The sequence below is a fragment of the Aulonocara sp. 'chitande type north' Nkhata Bay genome, linkage group LG10, assembly GCF_057382095.1.
Source record: "Aulonocara sp. 'chitande type north' Nkhata Bay isolate Kocher_YH1m ecotype deep benthic linkage group LG10, A_spYH_male_GT1.1, whole genome shotgun sequence".
In the NCBI taxonomy this organism is placed as follows: domain Eukaryota; kingdom Metazoa; phylum Chordata; class Actinopteri; order Cichliformes; family Cichlidae; genus Aulonocara; species Aulonocara sp. 'chitande type north' Nkhata Bay.
In genome coordinates, this window is record NC_141353.1 from 26,421,148 (window position 1) to 26,446,896 (window position 25,749).

At 39.5% G+C, this 25,749-nt stretch overlaps 2 protein-coding genes across 2 annotated transcripts; both read left to right on the forward strand.

Moving 5' to 3' along the window:
* Nucleotides 1–617: 617 nt before the first annotated feature.
* On the forward strand, nt 618–4,294 carry txndc15 (thioredoxin domain containing 15). The gene is made up of 6 exons (XM_086307543.1): nt 618–817; nt 1,490–1,806; nt 2,321–2,467; nt 2,842–3,005; nt 3,700–3,830; nt 3,977–4,294. Exons 1-6 carry the CDS (start codon nt 727–729, stop codon nt 4,171–4,173), a joined length of 1,047 nt encoding a protein of 348 aa, XP_086163669.1. The 5' UTR covers nt 618–726; the 3' UTR covers nt 4,174–4,294.
* Nucleotides 4,295–5,285: 991 nt separating this feature from the next.
* On the forward strand, nt 5,286–21,264 carry LOC147321018 (pterin-4-alpha-carbinolamine dehydratase 2). Its single transcript, XM_086309305.1, has 4 exons — nt 5,286–5,461; nt 6,326–6,457; nt 19,075–19,155; nt 20,968–21,264. Exons 1-4 carry the CDS (start codon nt 5,363–5,365, stop codon nt 21,061–21,063), a joined length of 408 nt encoding a protein of 135 aa, XP_086165431.1. The 5' UTR covers nt 5,286–5,362; the 3' UTR covers nt 21,064–21,264.
* The last annotated feature ends 4,485 nt before the right edge of the window (nt 21,265–25,749 follow it).

Sequence of the window (25,749 nt, forward strand, 5' to 3'; positions counted from 1 at the left end):
ATATCAATACAAGTATACTCAGTTTCCACATATTAATTTCGACACTGTGTACTCTTACAGTGATACTTAGTCGGTATGATGCGATTCGGATTTCGAATACAAAAATTAAAGACTTTTGACATCATTTGACATCATACGCTATTTTTTCCCTCTGAATTCAGCTGTATTTATTTTGAAATCTTTATTTGTTTTAATTTGGTCAAGCAAGGTTAATTATGTATGTAACGTTATCATATTTTGATATTTCTGTAATTTAAAATGTATTCTTCATATTTATTTCCGTATGTTTTTTACTCCATTATTTATTATATCACTAATGACAGACTAAAATTGCAGGGAAATCACGTTCCCCTGAAGATCGCTTTTATTTTGAAATCGTTTCTCGGTTTCCCTTATTCATGGAAAATAAGGTGGAGGCTGTGCAGTAAACTTCAGGAAGTAAAGCGACACTACCTGAAAAACCGATTAATATCTCTGAGTACCCAAACTGAACAGCACTTAAATGTCCGAGGAATGGTCTAGAAATATCTGGATTGGATCTCCTAGATAAAAATAAATTTATGGGTTAAATAACCATCCCGGAAGCCCCGTTTTCATGTGCATCGTTTGTTTTCTTCCGCCACAGAGCCGACCAATCGTTCCTATGAGTCCAGCAGCATGCCTTCACTTCTCGAAATGTCGTGACAGCTTTTCATAATCGTGTTTTGCTCAGTAAATTTCAAAAATATGAAGGGAGTTTTAAATAAACTTAAATTATGGGTTGTCTTATTATTTTTGCTGCATCATGCGGATGTTTTCAGGTTTTCGTCTGCTCAAGGTAGGAGACTGACAGCTGCAGCTAGCCTTAATGCTAACAGTACAAACCTTTAATTATGAAATATAATGTTTGTATTAAGGTTGATAATTAACAGTAACGCATGATATTCTCTCTGTGTAATGTTTGACTAGTCGGTTAGTCCTTCAAATGGATTTAGGCGGCCGAAATAATGTGAGAGACGCTGTTTATTCTAACCAGACGTCTAAGCTGAACATTACGGTTACACACCAGTAAGTGCATGGCTTAAAGAAACCAACATGAAGGTTTTGAAGTGGCCTGGTCACAGTAACAGGCCGTTTATGCTTGAAAACTACTGATAAAGGTGAAACAACCAGTTATTGGGTTTAAGGACAGTTACATTTTTACACAGGGCCAGGTAGGTTTGGAAAACATTTTTCCTGTATAAATAAAATAAACACTGAAAACCTTTTCCTTTGTGAAATATTTGTTTGGTGATCCCAAACATTTAAGTGTTATAAATACGCAAAAAAACAATGAAATCAGGAAAGGAACAGATACTTTTCACAGGAGTGTAAGTGACACCTTAGAGCAAGAAATAAGACTCTCTTCAGATAAACTTCTGCAGTGATTCACTATTAAAAGTCAGATGGAATGGAAAACAATTACAAATATGTTATATGTACTGAGTTTAATTATTTTTTTGTCCCTTAGAGTATGATGACTCACTGGAGCTCATTTTGTCAGAGGACACTTTGTCCGATTTGGAGAACAGCCCCAAGTTTGTAGAGTCCGGAGACCTGGACTCTCTGCCGAAGAGGCAGTTCAAGACGGCTGAGATCGCAGATGCTGTGATGGGCACTGAAACTCCCATCGATCCATCTGACATCGAGTCTCTCTTCCCCAAAAATGTGAAAGACTTTCAGTCAGGCTTCTCCCCGCCCTGTGATGACAGCAGTGCCCAGTGTAGTTCACCGGCTCCAGCTGAGAATGGTGGATCACAGGAGGAAGATGCTGAATCATCACAGCAGGTTAGTAAGATGAAACTGAGACATAAAAAGGGACTGCTGTTAGACTGCAGCCTTAAAGGGTTACCACCTCAGTTACCACAGTGACTAAATTGATGTATGAATTCCAAAAGAAACCCAAAATATAAAGATAATCACAAATTAGTAAATGATTTATTATTAAGGTAAAATTTGCACTTGTGAAGATTTGCAGATTTGTCTTCTAAGATGATTAAGTGAGACAATGAGATCCTTTGATTCTCAAATGTCTTCCTGGACAAATTTACTTTAAGATATTAACACTGGTTGTTATAAACCAACTGACTTAAACCGCTGTTGGATCAATAAAGTCTTCTCCTATCTTAAAAATGAATTGATAAAAAAAAATCAATAACAAGGTTAATTTAATTTCAGCCTCAGCTTAGCTTTTATGTTTTGACGTGTGCTTGATAATGTCTCACTGAAGATTAGCCCAAATATGCATAGTTATAAATGCAGTTTTGCTGAAACTAACTTTTCCTTGAATGTTTCCCTGCAGCTCACGCTTGACATTGTGCGTGCGGAGGTCATAACGGTTGAGGAGCACAACACCACGGAGACCGCCAAGACGTACAAAGTCAACTGTGATAGACGGAACATCACAGGAATGGAGAACTTCACTGTGCAGGTCCTCAATGCCTCACAGGTACTCACTCCATCCTCTGAGGCACATGTTTACACGCTGTGTAAAGTGTGTAAAAAGTGTGCCACCAATTTCCCAAACATTTACACCAGTTACCATATACAAGATTCATTTATCAACTTTTCTAATGCATCTATTTGTATATTTTTTTGTGTATAAACCTTTTTGTAAATCAGTTTTGTTTTATTTCATCATAGCGTGACTCACTGTTTGTATCGTGAGCATTGTTGTTTGTTGCCTTTACACCTTTCATTTTTGAGTGAATTTACCAGAATTCAGGTTCTGTTTGTATCCCTCTTATAAAATTCCATGCAGGAGAATTTCCTGTTTCTCTCCTGGATAAAAAACACTAAACCCATCCCTTCTTTTTTTTTCAGGATCTAATGGAGTTCCTCAATGCTAACAGCACAGAGTGCTCTGTGGTGCTGTTCTTCACCGCCTGGTGCCAGTTCTCAGCCAACCTGGCACCTCACTTCAACGCCCTTCCCCGGGTTTTTCCCAGCATGCATTTCTTGGCACTGGATGCCTCACAGCACAGCAGGTAAATGATCACCTTTGTTCTAGTTTTAACTGTGTAATCTCACTGTGAAAACCCCTCTTAGAATACTTTTTAAAGCTGTTGTCGTCTGTGGCTCACCACACCTTAGCATCTATATAGAAGCAGAATATAGCTCATGTTTATTAGCAAACAGTTAATTGGATAATTAGAGTAGTTGATAAAAGTTCTTTTGTGTTGAAAATGATAAAAATACAAATGTAGAATAAAGTCTTTTTTGTGACTTTGGTTTTATAATCACATTTGAGGCAAAGTAAGTAAATTAAAGACCAGAATTTTGAAAAGCTGAAAATCATTTTGTTGCAACAAATGTTTGGACTCTATTTTGTGTAAACATCCAAGAATTGATTGATTATGTTCTCATAAAGGGTGCTTATAATAATCTGTATCCCTGTACATTATACATGACATTGTGTAAGTATAATGTACACAGAGGGTTGGTGTGACAGAGGAGAATACTTGGTACAGGATTAGATGGAGGCAGATGATCCACTGTTGTTACCTTTAAAGGAAACAGCTGAAAGAAGAAAAATCGACTAACTGCAGACTCAAAAATTGTTTTGAATGCATCTATCATGTATATTCAAAAGATTTTTCTGTAGGTTATTTTGTTGACCAATGAATATTTAAATCTATTGCGTGTTATTTTCTTGCAATGCATGTCTCCATCTTCCACCAGCCTCTCCACGAGGTTTGGGACTGTGGCAGTGCCCAACATCCTGCTGTTCCAAGGGGCAAAACCAATGGCTCGTTTCAACCACACTGACAGAACGCTGGATACGCTCACATCTTTTCTTGTTAACCAGACAGGTACAAATGCAGGTTATGTGTTACATTATATAGAGCTTACTGGTTTGGGCTCAAAAGGGTCAGAATTGGGTGGTTGGAAGATTATTTTGAGTCATGTAAAATGAATCTGAACAACCACTCAAAAGATCCAATTCTGTGTGTTCCAGGTTTTGAAGCCGGCCCTGATAGAAATGTGACAGACACAGACCGCCTCGGTCCCCTCCCTAACGTTCCCGTGAGGAGCATCGACTGGCTGCTGGTCTTCTCCATCCTCTTCATCACAAGCTTCACTCTGTACGCTATCCTGCGGACCGACAGCATACGCTGGCTCATACCCGGACAAGAGCACGAGCATCAAGACTGAAACCTCAGACTGTTCGTCAAGAATGATGTAAAGAATTGTTCGCTAAACAGTTTAGTTTATTAAAATGGCTAATGTGCTCATGTTTTAAGTGTTTGAGTGAAATAAAAACATTTGAGCTCTTGCGGTTTAGAATAAAGATTTGGATTAAAAGTAACAATTTGAGGCTGTGTGCGAGAAGACAAACTGTGCTGTCATTTTTTTTTTGTGCCTTTTAGTTGATGTTCAGCTGAACCCAAGTAAGTCCAAAGTACAAAAAAACAAAATAGTTGACATGTCTGTACAAACACTGCTCCTCTCATGCAGGCACACTTTGCTCCTCTTCCTCCTCCTGGCTCTACTGTGTTTTATTGTCTTGCAGTCCCCTGATTCAGCTGCACTGAACAAACATGTAGGCTGCAGTGAGTGAAAGAGAGGAACATCCTGTGGAGATATTTTACAGCTGTAAATGAAAACATTGCAAACAGTGATGTGTGTAGGAAGGAAATTCTCTGTTGTGGCAGCAAAAGAAAAGAAAAAAAAGAGGACAGAGGCGCAGACCCCCTGGCACAGGTCAGAGGTCACTGGCAGAGTCCTTCCAAAGGATCAAAGAATAGTCCGTTAGCTTATACAGTGGTGAAAATGACGTTTCAATCATGGCATATGTCAGATGTTCAGTAGTAGTGTTAATTAATTGAAGAGAAATTCGTCATCATAGTTGTTACTTTAGCAGACTGATACCTAGGGCGTATTAAGACATTCTATATTTATATATTTAACCTAGTGAAACGTGTTCAGTAAGTAATTTTATTTAAGTGAAAAAACACCTCAAACATAAAATATCTGGCTATAGCAACTTTTTTGGGTTATTTTTATTTATATAAGCACACAACAGAAATTGCATCCAAATCCAGTTTGAAAAACACATGAAGACGAGCGAAAAGTGACTTTTGTCATGTTAGATAATTAGCAGTGGAAAGCAAAAAATCACATCATTTACTTGTCCTTAAAAAGCATTCACAAATCCATGGCTCTCGGCTATATTTGCAGTATCATACCACTGCTTCTCAATAGAAAACCAGACTCCATTGGAAAAATGCGTGATTTTAATCAGGCACTACGTTAAACAGCTATGGCAAAGTATGAGAGGGCAGTAGAGGAAGAGCAGAGGGGGCATTGGTAGGGAGAGAGGACAGCTGACAGTTTACTGATAATGTTTAGGTTAATGTTTAGCCTGAGGACAGGCAGCCTTCTACACCTGCCGAGCAGCTTGAGGGCGCCTCCGTTCTGCAGCAACAACTCATCTAAAATGGTGAGTAATGTAGTGACAGGCTTTAGCATTAGCATTAAATAACAGAAGAAACAAACTCCACGTGAGGAAAGTCTGTTTTTGAACACAGCTAAGTGTGTGGGTGCACTCCCACGTGACAAGCCAAGCACCGTTCCGACGTGTAGCCTCCAAAGTATCCAGCTCGCGTCGTTCTATCACGTGAGAAACCGTACGCTGAACTCTACCAGGAAAAATGTAAATACAAACTTTAAGGCGTCCATTTACGTTAAGGCGCAAACGATTAAAGTGTGTAACAGTTTTATGAATTGCTCTTATGCTGTTCTTTAATTCGGCGTTAGTAGTTTTTTAGATTTCTCAGTTAATTTGATCCCTTTGCTTTTTACGTTGGCATTTGGCTCATGTGCAATAGAAATGTGAGCGGGGCGAGGTTGGTATTCATATTATTGCGAAGTTGAGATTAACTGTATATTAAAAGTTAACCATCACATTTATTTATTATTTTAGCCTGTGAAATGCCTGCATTTTGTACGCTTTGTTAGGGCTTGGTTGAGACTTTTAGAGTAGGGCGGGGCTTGAGTGGAGTCCCGTCCAAATCCGTTATTTAAACCAATCAAGTTAGGTCCCTTATGCAGGTTACACCCAGGTAAGCCTGACCTGTTGTCCTGGAAAGGACGGCGTTAACGTTCATTTTTGGGTCTAGACCGCCACCTTTTGGACGCAGCGTGAATAGCAGTCAGAGAACTCCTAATACTAGACTAAGCATGTGTGTAAAGGTTGAATCAGCACTTTTCATTATAGTGCAAGAATTTTTTTTTTACAAAAAACGTGATTTGTCCTTTATAATTCCAGGGCTAAAGAGTTTAACCGTAATATGATTTTGTCCAGTCATCAGACTCACACTGGCTCTCCCCTGAAGACCGGGAGCAGCTATTGGTCGAGCTCAGGGCCACAGGCTGGATGGAGGTGGAGGACCGTGATGCCATCTTCAAAGAGCTTCACTTTAAAACCTTTAATCAGGTGTGTGTATTTATGTTAATATAGTAATTAGCTTTGTTGAAGTCTTAGATCTAATTAGGGATCTATGACTTAGAATTTTATATTTTTTATATTGCTGTTATTTTTTTCATCACTTCCTTTGATTTGAGTTTAGACCTAATTTAGATTATGTTTATGTAAGGCTAGCCATTCATGATCAGGTGCAGTTAGGTGTATCTAACGTCTTCTCCCCTTTCCCTGTCATGCATGTGTGCACTTTTTTCAAAATATGCATAGGTCCTATTCTTGATTTACCACGTATAGTTGAGTTGTGGCTGACTAGTCCACAAATTGCAGGGATGGCGATTCTATCACTGTCTTCTTCTGTCCACATTCCCTTGAGCAAAACCCTGAAACTGTAATTGCTTCCAAAGGTGAGGCAGGCGCCCCTCTCTGCCACGATTAGTATGCAGTTATGCGTGCAAAAGATTGAACGACAGGCAAAAATCAGCAGCTAATTCGACATCTAGGCACCATTGCATATGGTGATTGAAACTGAAGTGTCTGTTGTCATTAAATCAAGCGCAGGATGTAAGATACTAAAGGTGTAATAAAAGAAAAGTGCCTCAAAATAACAGTTTTATATAAGTGCTGGGATCACAATATCAGACCACACCAGCCATGCCTGCACAGCTGGATGGTGTGTAAATGGTGTTTCTTTGAATTTGACATAAAGGGGGGGGGAAAGAAACATGCACATCTATTTCTGTCTTAGTGGTCTTTTTTTATTCCAGGTGGCCAGTAGAGTCTGTGATGAAGCAGTCATTTTTCCAGTTTCTGTAGCCTTGAAAATCTGTTCACCTATAGGAGGGTTGTTGCACGCTGCCAGATGCATGCCCAAAGTGTCGATCGGAAACTCATAATTTCAGCTGTGATTCTGGTAGCATACTGAGCATAAAATTGTGATATTGAAATCAGTAGTCAGACATGTCTCCACAGGTTATAACTGTGTCAAGTTTCAGCATTTTTTCTGAAGTACTTATGAATGACCTAAGACACCAAATGTGCAGGATAATAACATCTAGGGCTTGGTATTGTTTAAAAACAATACTGTGATTAGCGTTCTTCGTGTCAGTGTCATCGTGTCATCAATGAACTATTATTTGGTTGTTATGCAATATCTCTGACTTGGTTTACGTGAGACTGAATTATAGAAATTTTGTGGTTCAAGAAAAGACATGAAGTTGCAGGAAAAAGTTAGTGATTTAAATAATATTACGTCCCCGGCCTGGGGTAACCTGGATGTAACATGAGGTGCAGCTACCTACACCAACCACACCGAAGAAAAGGCCAGAAACAAACAAAAGACAAATCTCCAACTTAAACTCATAACCAATAAACAAGACAAAAATGGTTCAACAAAAAAGTTTTCTTACTCCTGCTACTGCTGCAGTGCTCAATATATATACAGTGTAATAGTCAAAATTATCTATTTACAAATCTATTTATGAACAAACTGGTTTGTAGCTTGCAGTAATACAAAGCACACTGCTCAGTCCAGTCTACTCACTAACAGACATTCAGATCAGATTCCTCATACTTAGCAAGTATATTTAAAAAAAAATGTATCTAAATTAAAACACTTTTCCCTCCAATTATATTGTGGTTTCGCGCCTTATACTCTGCTTTTTCGTTTTCTCAACAAAAACTACAATTTTAAATAGAAGCAGTGCCCGTGTTCTTATAATTCCACCAAACTTGCCAAACAGTGCATCTGTGTTTAATATTTACTGAAAAAGGGAAGCTGAAGAAAACCTTGCCTTAAAAACTGTTATGATTCCCATTGGGGAATATTATTCAAAGAATAACTAAAACAGACCATGAATCCAAACAAGCCCTGAATGCCAGATTGTTACTTTAGTCTAGAGACACTTTGAGGCAGTGCTCAGGACGTTCAGTGACACCAGGATAGTTTAATTGCACATGTTGCAGAGGTCTGTTCTTTATATAATTTGTGCCACTATCCCTAAAAACCAGCATCCATCCTTTGAATATTTATCACGAAGTGTTTAAATTTTAAGTGCTTCTAAAGACAAACAAGGACACAGTGCAAGGATACTTTGGGATGCTAATCAGAGTCAACAGTAAAGTATGGTAATATTTGAGTAGGGCGAATATGCCGGGCGGCGGTGTAATCCTTTATTTATCCAGATAAAAGTATCATTAAGATACCCAACCATGAGGGCATCTGAAGTTACACCAAATACAATGCATAACAATATAATGCATAAAGAAACAAATACACCTAGTATTCCATACAGACAAGTGAACCTGATCATGTGAACCATGTGCAATAACAGGATGGCGGTTAGCACTGTTGCCTCACAGTAAGAAGGTCTGGGTTCAAATCCAGCTTGGTCTCTTACTGTTTGCATTTCGCATTCTCTCCTCATGTCTGTCTGCATGGGTTGTCTCTGGGAAATTCCTGCTTCCTCCCACAGTCCAAAGACATGCATGGGGTTAGGTCAACTGGTGTTTCTAACTAAAATGACTCTAGGTGTATAAGTGGGCATGACAGCCTGAGACGCTGAATTGGATAAGTGGAAGAAAATGGATGGATGGAAAAATATGCAGGTACTGTATGAGGTACTTAGATGAAATGGACAGGTGCACATTGGTGGTACAGTTTAGCTCTGAATTTTCAGGATTGCACTGAAAGTAAGTGTTTCATTTAAAATGAATTATGGCAATTTATCAGAAGGTTATTTATAATATTTATATAGTTATTTATAATATTGGTGACTGTGTCTACTGTAACACAGTTCCTGAGAGCTGCCTGGCAGCTGAAACTAGTTCTCTTGCTTCCTGGGGTAAAACAAACATTAAATATTCTTTTCAAAAGTTTTTTGGCACGTCTTGTAAGCAGCTGCTCCGTTCGCTCACTCTGTGCGGGGCGAAGTAAACTGCAGCATCTCAAGGCCACTTAGCGGACTTCCTCTAATCCCATCGTTAGTTGTTTTAGTCCCTAAAATAGTCTGTTTTTACACTTCCCCATGTTTGAAGTCGGAGGGTGAGCGCTGACCTCCCCCATCTACTCCTCCTGGCTCTAAAGCCTCTCCTCTTACCCCGACACGTCAGGCTGCATTACTCTGAGACTCGCCAGGAGGCCAGTTGGCAGCAATTAGGGTTTTGATCAGAATGATTTCTTTCACAAACAATCAAATTGGTTAAAATGTTTCATCTGGTTCACAAACCACTAACAACCCCATCATTCCTTCTGCTGTGCATCGCTTTCTCTCTTCTTTTTCTCTTCTTCTTTTTCTCTTCTTTTTTTTTTTTAAATTCTTACTTGTTGCCACCCTCCTTTCAGTCTTTGTCTGTCTCTCATTCCCATTCTGTGCCCCATGTTATTGGGGGAATGAGCTCATGTTGTTCCAATTTTACATGCTGGCAGCTCGCTCTGTCTGTCTGTCTCTCTATCCTTCTTTTTCACCCTCTTTTATTCTCTCCAGACACCACTCAAACTCTCTGATGCATTTTCACAAACTCTCCAGCTCGTTTTTCATGGCTGCTCTTAAAGGGCTTTTACCGAAGGGGAATGGAGATGAGGAGCGACATGCTGGCTGATTTCCATTCGCCACTTATCTCCAAGTGATGGGCTTGAGGAAATCAGATCCCCAAGAGTTTATAATGAGAATAACAAATCCCCTTCCTGTGTATCAAAACACTTCCTCTCCTGATCTCTAGGGGGCGGTAGAGCCATACTCATGCATTGAAGTGAGTACAGCAAGTTGAGCGAATTCATGAGATGCTCAAGAGCTGGAAATGAATTTAAAGGAAACATGGCAGCTGGGATTGCTTCTTTGAGTTTATTTTTCTTTGATTACAGCAAGTGGAAAGTGTTATGATGCCTTTATAAATGGCTCAGGAGTTTAGCTGCGGCGTGTGGGTATACAGTGTGATGTTTGTGGGATTAGTCGGAGGAGTAACTGTGAGTTATTTTTCCTGTCAAGTCCAGTCTGTTTAATGTGCTTTGAGAGGTGAAATCCTCTTTCTGGAGTCGCTTTGGTCAGTGGGAGTTATTGCAATCACATATAGACGTACGTGTGTGTGTGTGTGTGTGTGTTTAATACTGTAAATCTGGGCTGGAATTGAACATGTTCTAAGTTGTGGTCGCTGATATTGTTTACACATCAAGCTTTATGTTATGTATGTTTACAGATTACCATCTGCTATACATTTCGGTGGATGAAGTGGAAACTTTCATGCGACACAAGTGAAACGGGTAGCTTTCGGGTGCAGCTTGTATAAGAGAGGGTGAGCTGTGCATGCTCAACTGTTGTGTTGTGTTAGCTGAGGTTGACATCGATGGCATTCCTCCTTCTCCCACAAATATTCAGTCAAGCAGCCTTTGGAAAAAAAAAATCACTCAAAAGCTACATTTAGGATAGAGGGGAAAAATGGCCGGTTATTATCTTCAGTCTTTCTTGTAAAGTAAACAAGGGCAGTCTTAACCTAAGGAGGGAAATTTTTAATGGTTAAATATCTGCATCCATAGCATGCTCCACTGTTTTTATTAGAGGGATTAAAAAGCAAATGGGTATGAGCACCAGTGAAGAGGTTATTAAATTTATCAGTGATAGTATTGTTGGCAATTAATGTTATTTTTGGACAATTTTCAATCGTTTTGAAGTTTTCATTCATAAATTATTTTAAAAATAAAAGTATTTATTTTTCATTTATTTAAACAGGTAATCCCATCAGAGATTGAATGTCTCATTTACAAGAGAGACCTGTTTCAGACGAGCATAATAAAATTACAACAGTTAAATAGAAACAGTAAAATAGTAAAATATTGCTCAATGTTTACGCATCTGGTTCATTTCTGTTTTCCACACAAAACATTGCCTTGAATGTTCATTTTAATTGTGCAACATGTTTGTTTGTAATTGTGCAATCATTGATGATTCGGGTCAATTTATTTTATTTATATGGCTCCAAATCATCATCATCATCTTTATTTATAAAGCACTTTAAAACAACCACAGCCGACACAAAGTGCTGTACATTTGAACTAAATAATAAAAATACATAATAAATAAAAAAATAAAAACCAAATGAAAGAAAAAGTAAAACCATTAATTAGTTTTTCTTGTAATTGAATAAATAATTAAGTCACAACAATAGTATTATTAAAACATTTCAATTCAAAGACCTACGATGATATTATTAGATGAAACGAAAACATATAGCAAATATACACATTAAGATAAAGCATTTAAAAGTATTTCCTATCATGTGCTGTATTAAAATATATATGGATTCTGACAGTTTTAGTTAATAGTAAAAGTTAGTAGTAAAATTTATTTAATTGCTGTATGTTTAACTATTTTAAAGGGATTACATATTTACATTATTCACTCACTGCTATCTTGTTCTTATAGACCCCCCCCCCCCTCCCCCCCATATTGGGATATAATACAAACATATTTCACTGGCTAGCTTAAAGTATAAACACTGCATCCACTCCTGCGTCCATCGGTTGCTGATAGTACGCTTATTTTTTCACATTTCACTTCAGCCTAGAAATGAAAAAGTAATCCTATCTTGAACACATAACATTAGTGGAACTGTAAATGTAAAAGTATAATTTTACTCAAATGCATCAGTAATTACCTGGATTTCATCCCATACATTATTTTTAAAATAATTTTGAAAGGCTGAAAAGACTCCCCTCCTACTCTTGTAACTCTTTTCCTCGGAAACGACTTCAAGCTGCTGTGGAAAATATTTTAAAATTAATTTATTGTTATTTTGAAAAATAGTCACTTCAAATAAAAAAATAAATTCCGAACATTTTAGTTTTATTTGTGTGAAATTTTTTTTAAGTGTCTGCCATACACAAACAACCTCCCAAGGTTGCCGCAAACAATAACTACATCACAAGCTCTGGGAAAAAACTTCTGGACTTAACTTCCAATTTCGAGTCTGAGGTAGCGACTCTGATTTTTACTGAAGAGTGCAATGCTGTGTTCAGACAGCTGCCTCTGCTCCTGCTCTGCTCTTGGAGGCTGATCCCCCCCTCCCCCATCCCTTTTTTATATTCAGTCAGAGGCTCCCTCTCCTCCAAATCTCCTTCAAGCCTCTGCCTCTCGTTATGGGACTTGGTCTACTTGTGTTGAATAAGTTGTCCTACAACTAAAACTGAGCCCCTGGGTAAACCAAACTCCCAAAGCCATCCTCCTCCAGCTTCACACACACACGCACATGTTTTCGCATACAGGTTAGACTGATGAATTCATTTGCTCATGCTCCATACCAAACAAGCAGGGCCTCTTCTCCCAGGCAAATAGTTGAGCAATCAGATTGGACAGTCTGTTGGGTTGATTTGTCAATTTCCCAGTCAGTCAATATCAATCAGTGAATTTATTTCTTTTTGAAATGAACGTTAATTCCTTTCGTCATGTGTGCTGTATTTATGTAGCACTTTGAGTCTTACTGACCACTTTACACTGCAAGCCACACCCATTCATACAGCCCTTAATGTTTTTATAACCTCAGCGTCTTCCTGTTACAGATAATATATTGTGGGCAGTTATGACGCTTTGGTGTCTTGCCCAAGGACATTTAAACTGGCGGATCGGTTGGACAGCGAATCAAATCACTGACCTGCCAGTCGACCTTCTAGACCTTCCAGATACCAAAAGATAATCAGTTTCCACTTCAGTCGTTACATCCAAGAAGCTGGTTGGTTTCCTTGATACATGACTTTGGTGATCTATTATTTCAGCCACCTTTAAGTGGACTCGGGAGTATCCCACATTTCTTGACTATTGTTTGGACGCGATGATTCAGGGATTTGCCACCCTTCAAAGAGTTTAGGCAGTGTTTTACATTCCACCGGATGGGGAGAAAAAAGGAAAGCTAACAAGAAAATGTTATAATTTGTTCAAATGTTTAGAGGTATGCACACAGATTTGCATATACAACTCCTACACTTGTCCTCAGACGAGCAAGAAGCCAATTAATCGGCTCAGCGGTGTTCAGTTCCCACCTTCAATCTCCAAAGTGAAACTTTCCCTGGGAACCAGAGGCATCCTGCGTTCATCCCATCCTGTGAGAATAGCTGGAGGGAAGCCACAAGGTGTGGCACCCAAGCGGAGGTGGTTAGATAATCTGGCTATCAGACCTTGGGTAAAGTAAGATGGCCCTGACGTCTGCCGTCTGTTGACAAGCCCAATGCCTTTTTGAGCCCTCGCTACTAACCCCCGCAGTTAATGAGGGGTTTGCATAAGTTGGCCTTAACACCATACCTGAGCGTTACGTGACACTCGTTACAAAAAGGAGCTGAGTTGTGTGTGAAGAGTTGTAACACATGATATTAGTCACTAAATGAGCGTCAACACTGGCAGAGAGTCAAACTGAAACCCTGCTCTGCTTTTCTCAACTTTAAGAATCTTAATTTGAGAAGATTAATACCGCTGATGTTACACTTGCCCAGCAGAGCTCTCTCTCTCTCTCTCTGACTACATGAAAGAACTTCACAGCTGGCAGCTTTGCTTCATAATTACTTGATATTTTGCTTTAAGTTACATGTCAACTCAGCGGGCAGCCCACGTCTGGCCAGCTGGAAGCTCGTGAAGAGCTGTTTGGGGAAAGAAGAGAAATGAGGTGTGGTCATCATCATTATCATCACCACCACAACCACCGCCATCGAAATCACAGCTTTCTTCGCTTGCAGAGGAGCGAAGGTTTTCCAGGGGGCTAACGCTGACGCGGGTGATGATGGGGCTAGCGAAGTAATCATCGGGTAGTCACGGCGGTGTGTAATGGAGGAGAGCGGCTCGTCTTCCTGTGCGTGCGTGTCGGCGAATACTCGCGCATATGCCGAGGAGGCTTGTGTGTGTACATTTGTGCATGCACCAGTGTGAAAGTGTGTGTCTGTCAGAGGCTAGTAAGGGTGGGCACAATCTGCATGCACTTAGTCCTGGCAAAGCAGTGCAGGCGTTTCTAAGCCCTTGGACCGCGGGGTGGTGGAAAGCCGATCTGTAAATAACAGACACATGTGTTTGAAACTGAGTCCTGTATTCCAGCCCAGAGCCGCAATGAGAGGGAGAACACCACTCCGCTCCGACGTCAAATTGTCTCATCCAGTGTTGTATGACAATCATGCTGTAATAGCACCAAAATGGCTCCTCAAAAGAGTGTGTGTGTGTGTGTGTGTGTGGAGGGGAGAGGGGCATAGTGGCGGTCTGCTGTCGGGTGTTTCTGATTATTTGAGATGGGGGCCTGCATAATGTCACGTCAAATTATGTGACTCTGACAGCTACAGCTTGTTGGGCCAGTTGGAGAGAACTGCTGGCTGGCTGGCTGAGAGGATGGATAGCCGACTAGCTGGCTGACCTGTTGGCTCGAGAAGTGTGGCCCGTACAATACAAATGGGATAAACAAAGCACTTTGAGAGGCCAAGCCCTTGACCTCTGCTGACACGAGACCTCATCTGGGAGTTGAGGATTGGTTTTAATTTCTGTTTGGCCCAAGTGGAGGGTGTTGAGATGACCTACAGATGACGGACAGGCACAGCACTGTCACTTTGCCTGTATTGTTTCCTCATGCTCTGTTTACTGCCCCCAAGGGAGCACTGTCTGTTGAGAAAAGGCTGATGTAGGGCAGGATTTATTTTCTGGATTCACTATTTCAGGTTATTTTGACATTCAACTCCAATTCATTTGTAGCGAGAGATTACTGCTTTTATTTAATTTTTTTTCTTGTTTCTCTCCATTTTTGTTTCTTTTATCAGGCTTCATGATACTTAACAGTCATCTTATGTTTCCCATTCCCTCCAAATGCTCTTTGGTTCATTTGCACATCACTGACAGCTGAATGGGGACAGGAAATGTCTTGGAAAGTGTGACAATACTTATGATAAAAGCAGTGCAGCTTCCATGTTATACAGCACTTTTCAAGCTTGGGTTATCAATATAAACTAGTCCGGTTTAGTGCAGTTTCAGTTGAATGAATTAGGGGTAAACAAAATGGATGGATGGTTAGATAATTCAAAATACATTGTTCTTGATCATTGGCAAACGTCATGATACTGTTTAGCTGTTGCAGGATTAAAGTTATGAAATCTGCATTTACATTTGATGATTAAAATCCTTGAATTTACTAAACAAGAAAAAATAAATACTTGCAGAGGGATTCATTCCTATTGTTTATAATCATTTTAGGCTGTTGGAAACAATGCTAACATGACAAACCTTTCTTTTTAAGAAGATGCTTAGTTGCATGTTCACCAGTGAAACCATTTGTCATGCTTTTAATTTTTGTTAGCTTGTCACATTTTTACACATTTGCAAATAAATTGATCGTTTCTATGTATTTTATGTAAGTCTTCAGTGAAAATAAGACTGCTAATATTTGTGGTTAGCAATAACTTTAGCATAGGATTGATGAAGCGCAGGCGGCGAGCATGATCAGTAAACGCACACCTACATGTCGTAGCTGTCTGCCGCCAAATGGGGACGGTGTCAAAGATATGTGGAACAGCTGGAAATGTAAGCTACTCGTGTTTGTGTTTGTCCTGCTGTTGATCCTTTAGCTTAGCCCCTGCTATAGAGAAGACTGAAGTCACACAAAGAACTCGTTGTTTTATTTTTTCTCTTCTCGGTGAACTCTGTTCTGAGTAGTGTCCTGTTGGACACTGCGGTGTTGTGTAGTTTTAGTGAAAAGCTGCCTGAAGGCACTAGAGGACATTGTAGTTTTATGTACAAGTTGTGGCAGTGCACAGGGAGAAGAGGAAGAAAGATGAGCTGAAGCTTCTCCAGCTTGTATTTTTTTGCTTTTATTTAAAAGCGTAGGATGCTATACATGCATGCTTGTCTCTTTACGGTACCAGCATGGTACTGGGCTGGTAGCCTATAGGTGCTCCAAAAAGCTTTACAGATCCATGTGTATATGTTTGTAGCTGTGTACTGTCATTTGGCCTGTTGTTGTTCATGTTTGTGCTGTTGTTGGGCTTTTAGCTTAGCACCTACTGCAGAGAAGACAGAAGTCATTTTAGACAACAAAACTTCTTTTTATTGGAGTGAAATTGAGTGTTAAAAAAGTTCATTGCCCATGCCAGTCATTGATTCTGCTTCTCAGGTGTGTGTGTGTGTGTGTGTGTGTGTGTGTGTGTGTGTGTGTGTGTGTGTGTGTGTGTGTGTGTGTGTATTGAATTATTTTGGTGTTTCTGTTGAAGCTAGCTTTTTCGCCAACTAAGACAGCATTGTTGAGTTTTTAGAGTGTACATCAGTGTGTTCTTTCAGCCTTGCTATTGAATGTATGCATAGCAAAGTGCTATGCTAATGGACACAAACATTCATGAGCACAGTTTTAAAAGCTGTGTAGACTGAATTTCTGTCATCTTTCTCTCTTTGAAACAAAAAGGTACTCAAGCTGAAAAACCCACTTGTGTACAGTATAAGCTAGTTCCTACCATAAAGGATTTACGTAGCCACTGTAATGTACATATTGTTACTATACACTGTGTTTCCATCAGTTTTCTAATGCCACACATTTCCACTCTTGAATGAGAGTGTCAGCTAACACTAGCAAATTTGGTTACCATTCTTAAGTTGTATTTTTGTAAGTAACAAATTGAAATCTGCCAGTTATTGTGAAGTAGCTAAATAGCAAAATACCAGAACTTCATTTAGCAAAACTCAAGTAGAAACCATTTTTTGTCAAATAAATGCATTAAAACTGCTTTATGAGGTCCCTACAACACAAATGCAGTGGAGCAGACCAAAGGTGAGGTGTGACAGCAGTTGTCTGTGTTAAAGTGGCCACACCCCCAAATCTAGTTTCCAGATAGATGAGTTAGAGAAACTGTCTATAGAGCCCTAAACACTTTCTATACTAGGCTGTGAATTCTGCTGCAAAATTGGGCACTTTAACATTGGATTGTATGGGGATCAATTCACTTTTGGAGCAAGCCTCTAGTGGGCACCAGAGGAACTGCAGTATTTGGCACTTTGCATGGTCTCAGCCAACATCTTGTGTAGTGGAAACCCTAATACCAATGATGGTGTCAAAAAAGAAGGAAAAAAATGTTAGCCTGAAGAATGAGTTATAAACATTTATAGACCATGTTTAATCAGTCGGAAGTATCTTAAAATACCACGAGATGACTTTTTTGTTCTATAACAAGGGACAGATTAGGAAGGGAGTTTCTGAAAAAGCACAGTGTTTTGAACTGGGACATTGTGCAGGAACCAAAAGTGTTAACACAGAATCCTTTTACCTGTCACTTAATGTTCCTCAGTGGTATATTAACCTGAAGTCAGCCCTTAGAGGGAGAAGACATGTTTGGACAACACCTGACATGACAGGCTGCTTAGCAATCTCCATTAAAGCCAATGAAAACTGAGAAAAAGCAGACCGCCCGGCTCTCTAAATTGGTGCCAGTGAGGTCAAGTTGCAGGAATATGTCAATTACTTAAATTGATCGGGAGACGGTTTCCTTGATAACCAATTTGATCAAGCTCCTGATCGTGTTACATGCATAGCACTACACGTGAATTGAGCAGGCTGTCTCAGAAATTGGTTACAACACACTAAAAAGGCTAAACGCAATTTCCTCTTTGAGGCTAATTCTGTTTCGTCATGTCAGGTGGTGGATGGGGCCACAGCCATAGCATGTAAACAATGGCATTTCAGTTGATTTAATTAGGCAGAGAGGAAGCATTTAGGGGCTTAATTGAGATTGCAGTGGGAAATTGCTCTGAAATAGGTCTACCTGATTCTTTTTTTCTTCTTTTTTTCCCTCTCCTCACAGAGAGCATGACGAGGGATTTCACTCTCCTCTTTGTAGATAATTAGAATAACCGTAATCACTCCCTGGATGGCCTGTGATTGGAGCGACTCACATGCCAAACTTATGAAGAGTGTGTATGTTTCTCGGTGTGTGCATGCATGCTCTAAAGTCCTTTTGTGGTTGTGGAAATTGAACACATGCATCCAAGAGGACCTTCTATATTCAGAAATCCGTCTTGTACTTCTCCCCGCCTCAGATGGCAGTATTGCACTTTATTAAGCTTTGGATTGACATTATTTTATTTATATAGTATTAAACTTTTTTATTCTGTCCTAACATGGTTCTCTATTAACATTGTGTTTTAATTGTTGTACCACATTTTGTGACCTTTATGTCAGTGAATGTGCTATATAAATAAACGTTACTTACTTTATTTATTATTTATGAAACTTCACATTTAACTTATTTCAAATTTGATGACAGAGCCCTTTAAACAGGCCCGCTATATTTTCTAATCAATAGTTCTGTTGAAGTGTTACAATTTTGCAAGATTACTTACAGAATGATTTGTTTTCACTAATTATGTGTATACTGTTAACATTTATTTATTTTAATTTAGATTTTGACCATTAAAAATGCAGGAGTCCTTTTCTGTTTGTTATTCTGATGACTTTGCTTTTAGCAGAATTTGTACATCTGAACATTTGATCATCTTTTTGTATTTTTTCCATTTATTTATTTATTTATAAAAAAGTGGATCAAATTTAATGCAGTGTATTAATCACTTTGTGCTTAAAAACATGCATTTTGAAGCATGCTCGCAATAAATTCAGCCATCATTTTATTTTCCCCCTAACAGGCGTTTGGCTTCATGTCACGGGTGGCTCTGCAGGCAGAGAAGATGAACCATCACCCAGAATGGTTCAATGTTTATAATAAGGTAACAGGGACTGGAGATTCATTTACAGTGCTGTGTTTATTTACTGTCAATTAGAGTAAGTGCATCTTGCAAAATCAATAGTGGTTTGTTTGATTTGTTGCCATATTTACAGTTTTGTGGTTTGTTAATAACAAATTAGACACACTGCAACTGATCTTGTATAAAGCCTGATTTATTTATTTATTTATTTATTTATTTATTTATTTATGTCAAACGGTTATCACTGGCCCATAGCCAGGCTTTCACACACTCCTTATGCAAAAAGAAAAAGGAAGAGAAAATCAGGTTCACACTTTACTCCCATAGTTTTTTTTTTGTTTGTTTTGTTTTGTTTTTTTTGTGAAAAGCTCTGCAAATATGTCTGCCTTCCTTCACAGCCCCAGCACTAACACAGGCTCTCTCACTTTCCCTGCCTCACAAATAAAGTAGTGGTTGATATGACAAACCCAGTCCCTGAAAATCTCTCAGCATTAGGCTGTAGCCACTGAGTTACTGTGTGGCGGACCGGGCCGCTCTGGGAGGAATGCTGCTCCTAATCCACTCTTTATTAAAGTCTCTGTACAATGGTGCAACAGGTCTCTGGGCCCCCACAGCACTTTCCACCAGACACTTACACATAAATCCCACACCGACTGAGGTACAGCCTCGACAAAACAGAAGCTGTATGCTGAGCTGCTGCTAATATTCTCTAAAATTCACTCTAAACCTTCTGTTCTGTTTTGGTGGTTGTCAGTTTTAAGGGTATTTACAAAAAATGTTTTTGGAAGCCGGGGGGGTCAAACTGCTGCAGGAAAGGAGTAGTTATCACAGTTTATGTCAAATAAAACTATAATGTGTATCACAATATGTACAAAGTTTCACATTTTGTAAAGTATGATTAGAGAGTGGTTTTTAGGAGAGTATTGTTTGACAGCAGCAGGAAGTCTCAGCGCCTGTGGGCAGTTTGCTTGAGTTTGTCATCACAGAAATGTCACACAGAGACCAAAAACCAAAACCTGTATTCACTGGCTGCAAGTGGCAAACCACAGCACAGCTGGGAGCACTGCACGCTGTAGTTACACCTACCAATACACAGGAAGGTCACATTATATTTCCACCAGAATGTGCAAGAGCTGTCACAGAACTAGGTGATAGTTTTAATATTTTTTTCCAAGGTTGCACAACACTGGATGCGACACATAATGCACTGAAAGCTGTGTCTAGATGGCCACACATATGCTATCTGATTTGTACCTTGTACTCTTGAATACAGACTGGAAATCAAAGGTGGACATAATTACTCTAACATTCCCCCCTTTAGACTGTGACCAGCATTTTGACTTGAGCCTAATAGCTTATACAACTGGAGCCAGACGCGCCCATATTTGGAAAACGGGGTGATTCTAATTAGATTAGTATATTTTTACAGGTAAAACCATGGTATTTAATTTGACAAAACTGTATATTGGTTCAGTTAACCACAGAGCAAGCCATATTATTTGTCCCATAACTGATGACTCCAAAAGGCGCCACCAAAACAAACAGTTGCGAGAGCTCCTGTTTAGTCACTCGAATGAATAAAGGCAAAGCCTGGTGATGCAGATAGGCGCCGGCACCTACCTGTCAAAGTGACCACAGTCCTAATAACGCAAAACCTTGAGCTATACCACAATTTAAAAGAATGGAAGGTTTTCTGAAATGACAAAGAATGTAATTTTATTGGATTTTTTTTTTTTTGCAACTATTAAACTCTTAAAAGTTGTTTTTAGGAAAATATTTTGATCATGTTGTCATTGCCTTGTGATTGACACTAACATGTATATGTCTTCACAGGTCCAAATTACACTGTCTACACATGATTGTGGAGGGCTGTCAAAACGGGACATCAAAATGGCCAAATTTATTGACAAAATTTCACTTTCCATGTAGTTGGTTTTTTTTTTTTTGTCTTTAGTCTGCAATCTGTCACAGCCTTTGTAGATACACTGATTTTAGTTTCAACTCTTTAAAAAGACGACTGCACTACAGAGTTAAATGTATTTAGTCTTTCACATGTGCATATCCTGCTTCTGATTTTTGTCCCAAATAAAATCTGTCAAAATAAAATAAACATTTTACACTGTTTACAAATGTTCTTGTTTCATCTCTAATTGTTTTAAAATGATGCAGTGTATCTTGAATTAACACTGTATGAAAGCTCTTTGGTTTAGATTTCCCCAAAAGTCAGAGACTGGAAAGGTATCACTGAGTGATTTTCTCATATGGAATTAAAATGGATCGTGATTGGTCAGCAGTACTCTGTCAAGTTCTCACCAGTGAGCTTTTACATGTGAGTCCATCAGATCACATGCTCTCCTTTTGTCACTTGATCGTGGAAGGGGTCAAAGTCAGTAGGAAGGGAATTAATTTGATTTGCGATTTTGTAAAGGCTGAACTAAATTCAGTGCCTTCTACCTCTCATGTGTTTGGTTGTAGTTTTTTGGGGAAAATCCAAGTTTATAAACATAAATATGCATAAATAAAGCATAAATATGCTTCCTTGGTCTTTCCTGATCATAGTGAGTTTAAAAAATGCTGTAAATTCTCATTTTATCGCCAAACTAAATTCAGAGTCGGCTCAAACAGATTTGCTACCTTTTTAAATGAGGAACCTGACAACACTTCAAGTACAAGTCAGTGTCTGCTAGTTAAGCATAGAAAGTAAAATTGGGCAGCATGAACTGTCTGAATGTTACAAAATTCATCCAACAGTGACTCGTTTAACATGTTCCATCCCATTTCTTTAATTTCTACAAAATGGGTGAGATGTTGGAGTTTGACACATCCTCAGGACAGTGAAAACATTGGAGGTCTCCTGCCCTGCTCACATTTTCATTTTCTATTACTTAAATCTGATCACAATCAGTTATATGTGCAATACCTAAAAAAACTAAATCTTGATCACAGTTCTGGATTGAGGGATTCATGCTATGGGAAACAAAGGAAACACTGAATGAATGGAATAATCAGAGACAGGGCAGGTTCTGTAATATCAATTTTCTCATTTAATCGTATTTCTAAATGTCAAATAGTTTATTTATTGCATCAACTTGAATGCAGCTGGATTTTCAATCATCGCTGACCATGTGGTATGTGATTGTAATAAGCCAAACAGAAGCTAATTGCAGTTGTACTGATGCTTGGACTGGATTTTAAGTAACTATCAGTAATTGTTCTAGTTAAAGAGTAAGGTTAAAATGTGGGGTGATGGACTGGGTGTGCTTCTTCTCACAATTAGTGGTAATTAATTACATGCTGACAAGCCTGGGTGACTATATTAGCCATTAGAAAGGCTTTTAGCGACTTTGATGAGGTTTTTCTGGTCACAAACGAGTGACATAAAAAAACCCAAAGCAAAATATGAATTGTCTGTCAGAACAGCTTCAGTGTACTTTGACACTGACTCTACATGTCTCGAAACCTAAGCTGGAGGGACTCTCCTATGTTATTCTTTCATTTGGTATTTAAATGACGGAGGAGAGCGCTAACTTGTCAGCCTGAAATCTCCCAGAAGTCAATTGGATTGGAATTTAGTGACTGGGAAGCCCATACCATATAATTCATATAATTTTAATACTCATCAAGCTATCCATAATCCCTTTGTCCTGTTTGAATGGAACCTTCTCATGTTGGAAGAGTCCATTCCCATCAGGATCAGAAAATTCACCCCCTAAACCCCGCCAGCAAAATGACCCCCATAACATATAACATAGTTCTGTACTGTGTAATGCTTTTTTCAGATGGCATTGCTGGATCGCGGGATGCTGCTGCTAAATTCAGTTTTCTCATTGCTGCTAGGCCTCCACTTACAGGGTAACTTGAATATACATATTGTATAATTTGTCAAATTTTCACATTGTATTGCCAAGGCCATCTAAGCCCACACACGCTGGTGAGGTTAAAGCACATGCTGAAAGTCAGATATATATATATATCATATTACAAAGATGATTTGTGAGCACTAAAGTAGCCCCAGTTTATTCATCTGAACGGGGAAGTTCTCACCAAAATAAGACGACGGTTGCATCTGTTGTGTGTTACATTGTACAACACTGACCCAGGCAGCCACCCTTCAAACTGCTTTTTGTGCAGGAGGACAACTTTGAGGCTGGAAACAATAGCAGTGAATTCAAGTGTTTTCAGTGTTGCTAATAGAGACCACATTGCCTCTGTTTGCACTCTAACGTGTGTGTCATCTGTATTGTCTCAAGGTGAATGCACTAGCTCCTTTTTAACAAATTTCTGTGGAGGTGTGCATTGTTCTGTGGTTAGAAAACTGAGGTTGAAAACAATAATAGAAGACAGAGGATTAAAAAGCAAAGCTCTTTTTCTCCCTCAGAATTATATTTTTCTATTTTTAAATAACCCAACAGAGGAGGGATCTTCCTCCCCTGTTGGATTTATGCCTCCTTGCAACTCCTGCCTCTGCTCCACTAACTCGCTGGCTCTTTCTGCACTGACTGCAGAGACCAACCTGCAATCAATACTCCAGAAAAGTGCTGAGAAGACAGCAAACAAGCTGACCACATACTGTGAAATCAGTAACTGTGGTTTAATTAAGAGTTTCCAACTGTAACCCAATCACAAAAACAGTTAATTAAAAACTTAATAACCCTTTATGGACCATGTCTTGGAGCCTCGTGTCTCAGAACTTGATCTAGCAAATGCTTCTTGCTTTTCCATGATAAATCTCTTAACTGGTTAAAAATCCACTCATTCATTCATTTCTCTTTATCCCCCTTTGGATTAATCAGTATATTTTATCACTTCAACACTCTATTTTGTCTGAGGAGAAGGAGGAGGGCCACTTTCTAAGTGACCGGACGGACCTTGCTACAAGGCCAAGCTGGACCAGGCCAGGCCAGATGTGGCTCCTTCAGATAATTGACCTCAGCTGATGGCCAGAAGCAGCAGCAGCAGCAGCAGACAACCGAGGCAGACCTCCCATTAGTGAAGTCCCTGGATTCTGGCTCCTTAATCCATTTCACCTACTAATTCTGTGCTGCCAGCAGTCCTGCCAGAGGAAGACAGACAGACAAACAGGAGAGGGAACGAGGAAGAAAAGAGAAGCAGAGAAAGCGGGGAGGGCAGTTAATGGGAGATTGCAGAGGTGGAGGGGAGTAAATGACAAACAGAGAGAGCGGGTAGAAAGGGACAGAGTCGAGAATGGATGAGTAGGACGGGCAGGTGGGGCAGGCCTATGTTTTGTGAAGACCTTGAAATGGAAAAATAATAATTCTCCCTTGCATAAATGTCTCCTGCCCCTGAGAGGAGAAGAGAGACATGGAGTTGGGGGGGGGGAGGGGTGGGGCAGCAAGTGAGAAAAGAAACCACAAGCAGGAGGGAGGCTTTCTGGGATTTTTCCAAGTAGCTGCAGTGCGTGATAGCGGCCCATATTTTTCCTCTCGTGTGTGAACTGCATTTTCACTCCCTGGCCGTGGAGGGGTGGTTTGAGGCGAGGGGGACTGGTAGTGGCAATCGGATCCCGACAAAAAAAGATAAAGAGGTCATTGAAAGTCAGTCTTGACTTAAGTCTGCTTTTGGAGCCTCCAGGGGGAGTGAACAGGCCAGCGTTCAGCATGTGGGCTTGTCTGTAGTGGGACTCATTGCAGACACAGTGTGATAGTAATCACAGTGTGCGCTCAATGCCAAAAACAACCAGCAGCCTAACATTTGCACACACATTTGTATGGCAGTTGTTTTTTGATCAAATGCACCCCCGGTTGTACATTTCCCATGTGGTGCAGCAGTAACTACTGAACAACCACTGGCTGTTCTTATCTGTGTGAACAGAAACATATTGCTGTCTATTTTACTGATAAATGGCAGTTTCACGCTGTCTTCTTCGATTTAAAAGACAAACCGTCTGTAAAAAGGAAAATCCTTTTTACAGACTGCAGAAATGGATATCATGCCGATTCCAGAGAGACGAAAAGGATCAGCAACAGAAGGTCCTAAATAAACTCACATCTGTTACCAGTGTCACTGTACTGTTAAAGCTTCTACAAAAATGTAACTTTGTATGAACCAATACAAACACATTTTTTGAAGCCTTGTCACAATGCCACATTGTATGGAAAATAGGAGAGATCTATCATTTTTAGCATATAAATATTTCAGTAACTCCTCATCATTCCCTCTATAGTACATACCTTTTATAATTGGTGTTAGCATAGCTGGAAATCCAGGTACATAATGGACTCTGTTGATGAAAGAGTGCTCTGTACTGACGTGAAACAAACTTTTCTCTCTAGAAAGCCAAACAAGTTTAACTTTCCTCATAACTGATGCTGTGCTTGGAGAACGGATCTTCCTGTGACTCTGTAAGGAAATCACCTCTCAGTGACATCAACAAGACCCCAGAGTAGAAAAAAATGTTAGAAACTGAGAGTTTGGAGTGAGCTAAACCTGAGCGGGCTGGCTCATTTGTCATTATGTGTAACTTTGGCTCATAAAAAACAAATAAAAAGTGCATTTTAAGTAGTGACTTGCTACTTCTCCATGAAATTATCATCAAAACCCAACAAAGAGAAAGCAGCAGTTTTGCTCATTTTCTTCCATTTTGATCCATCTCTC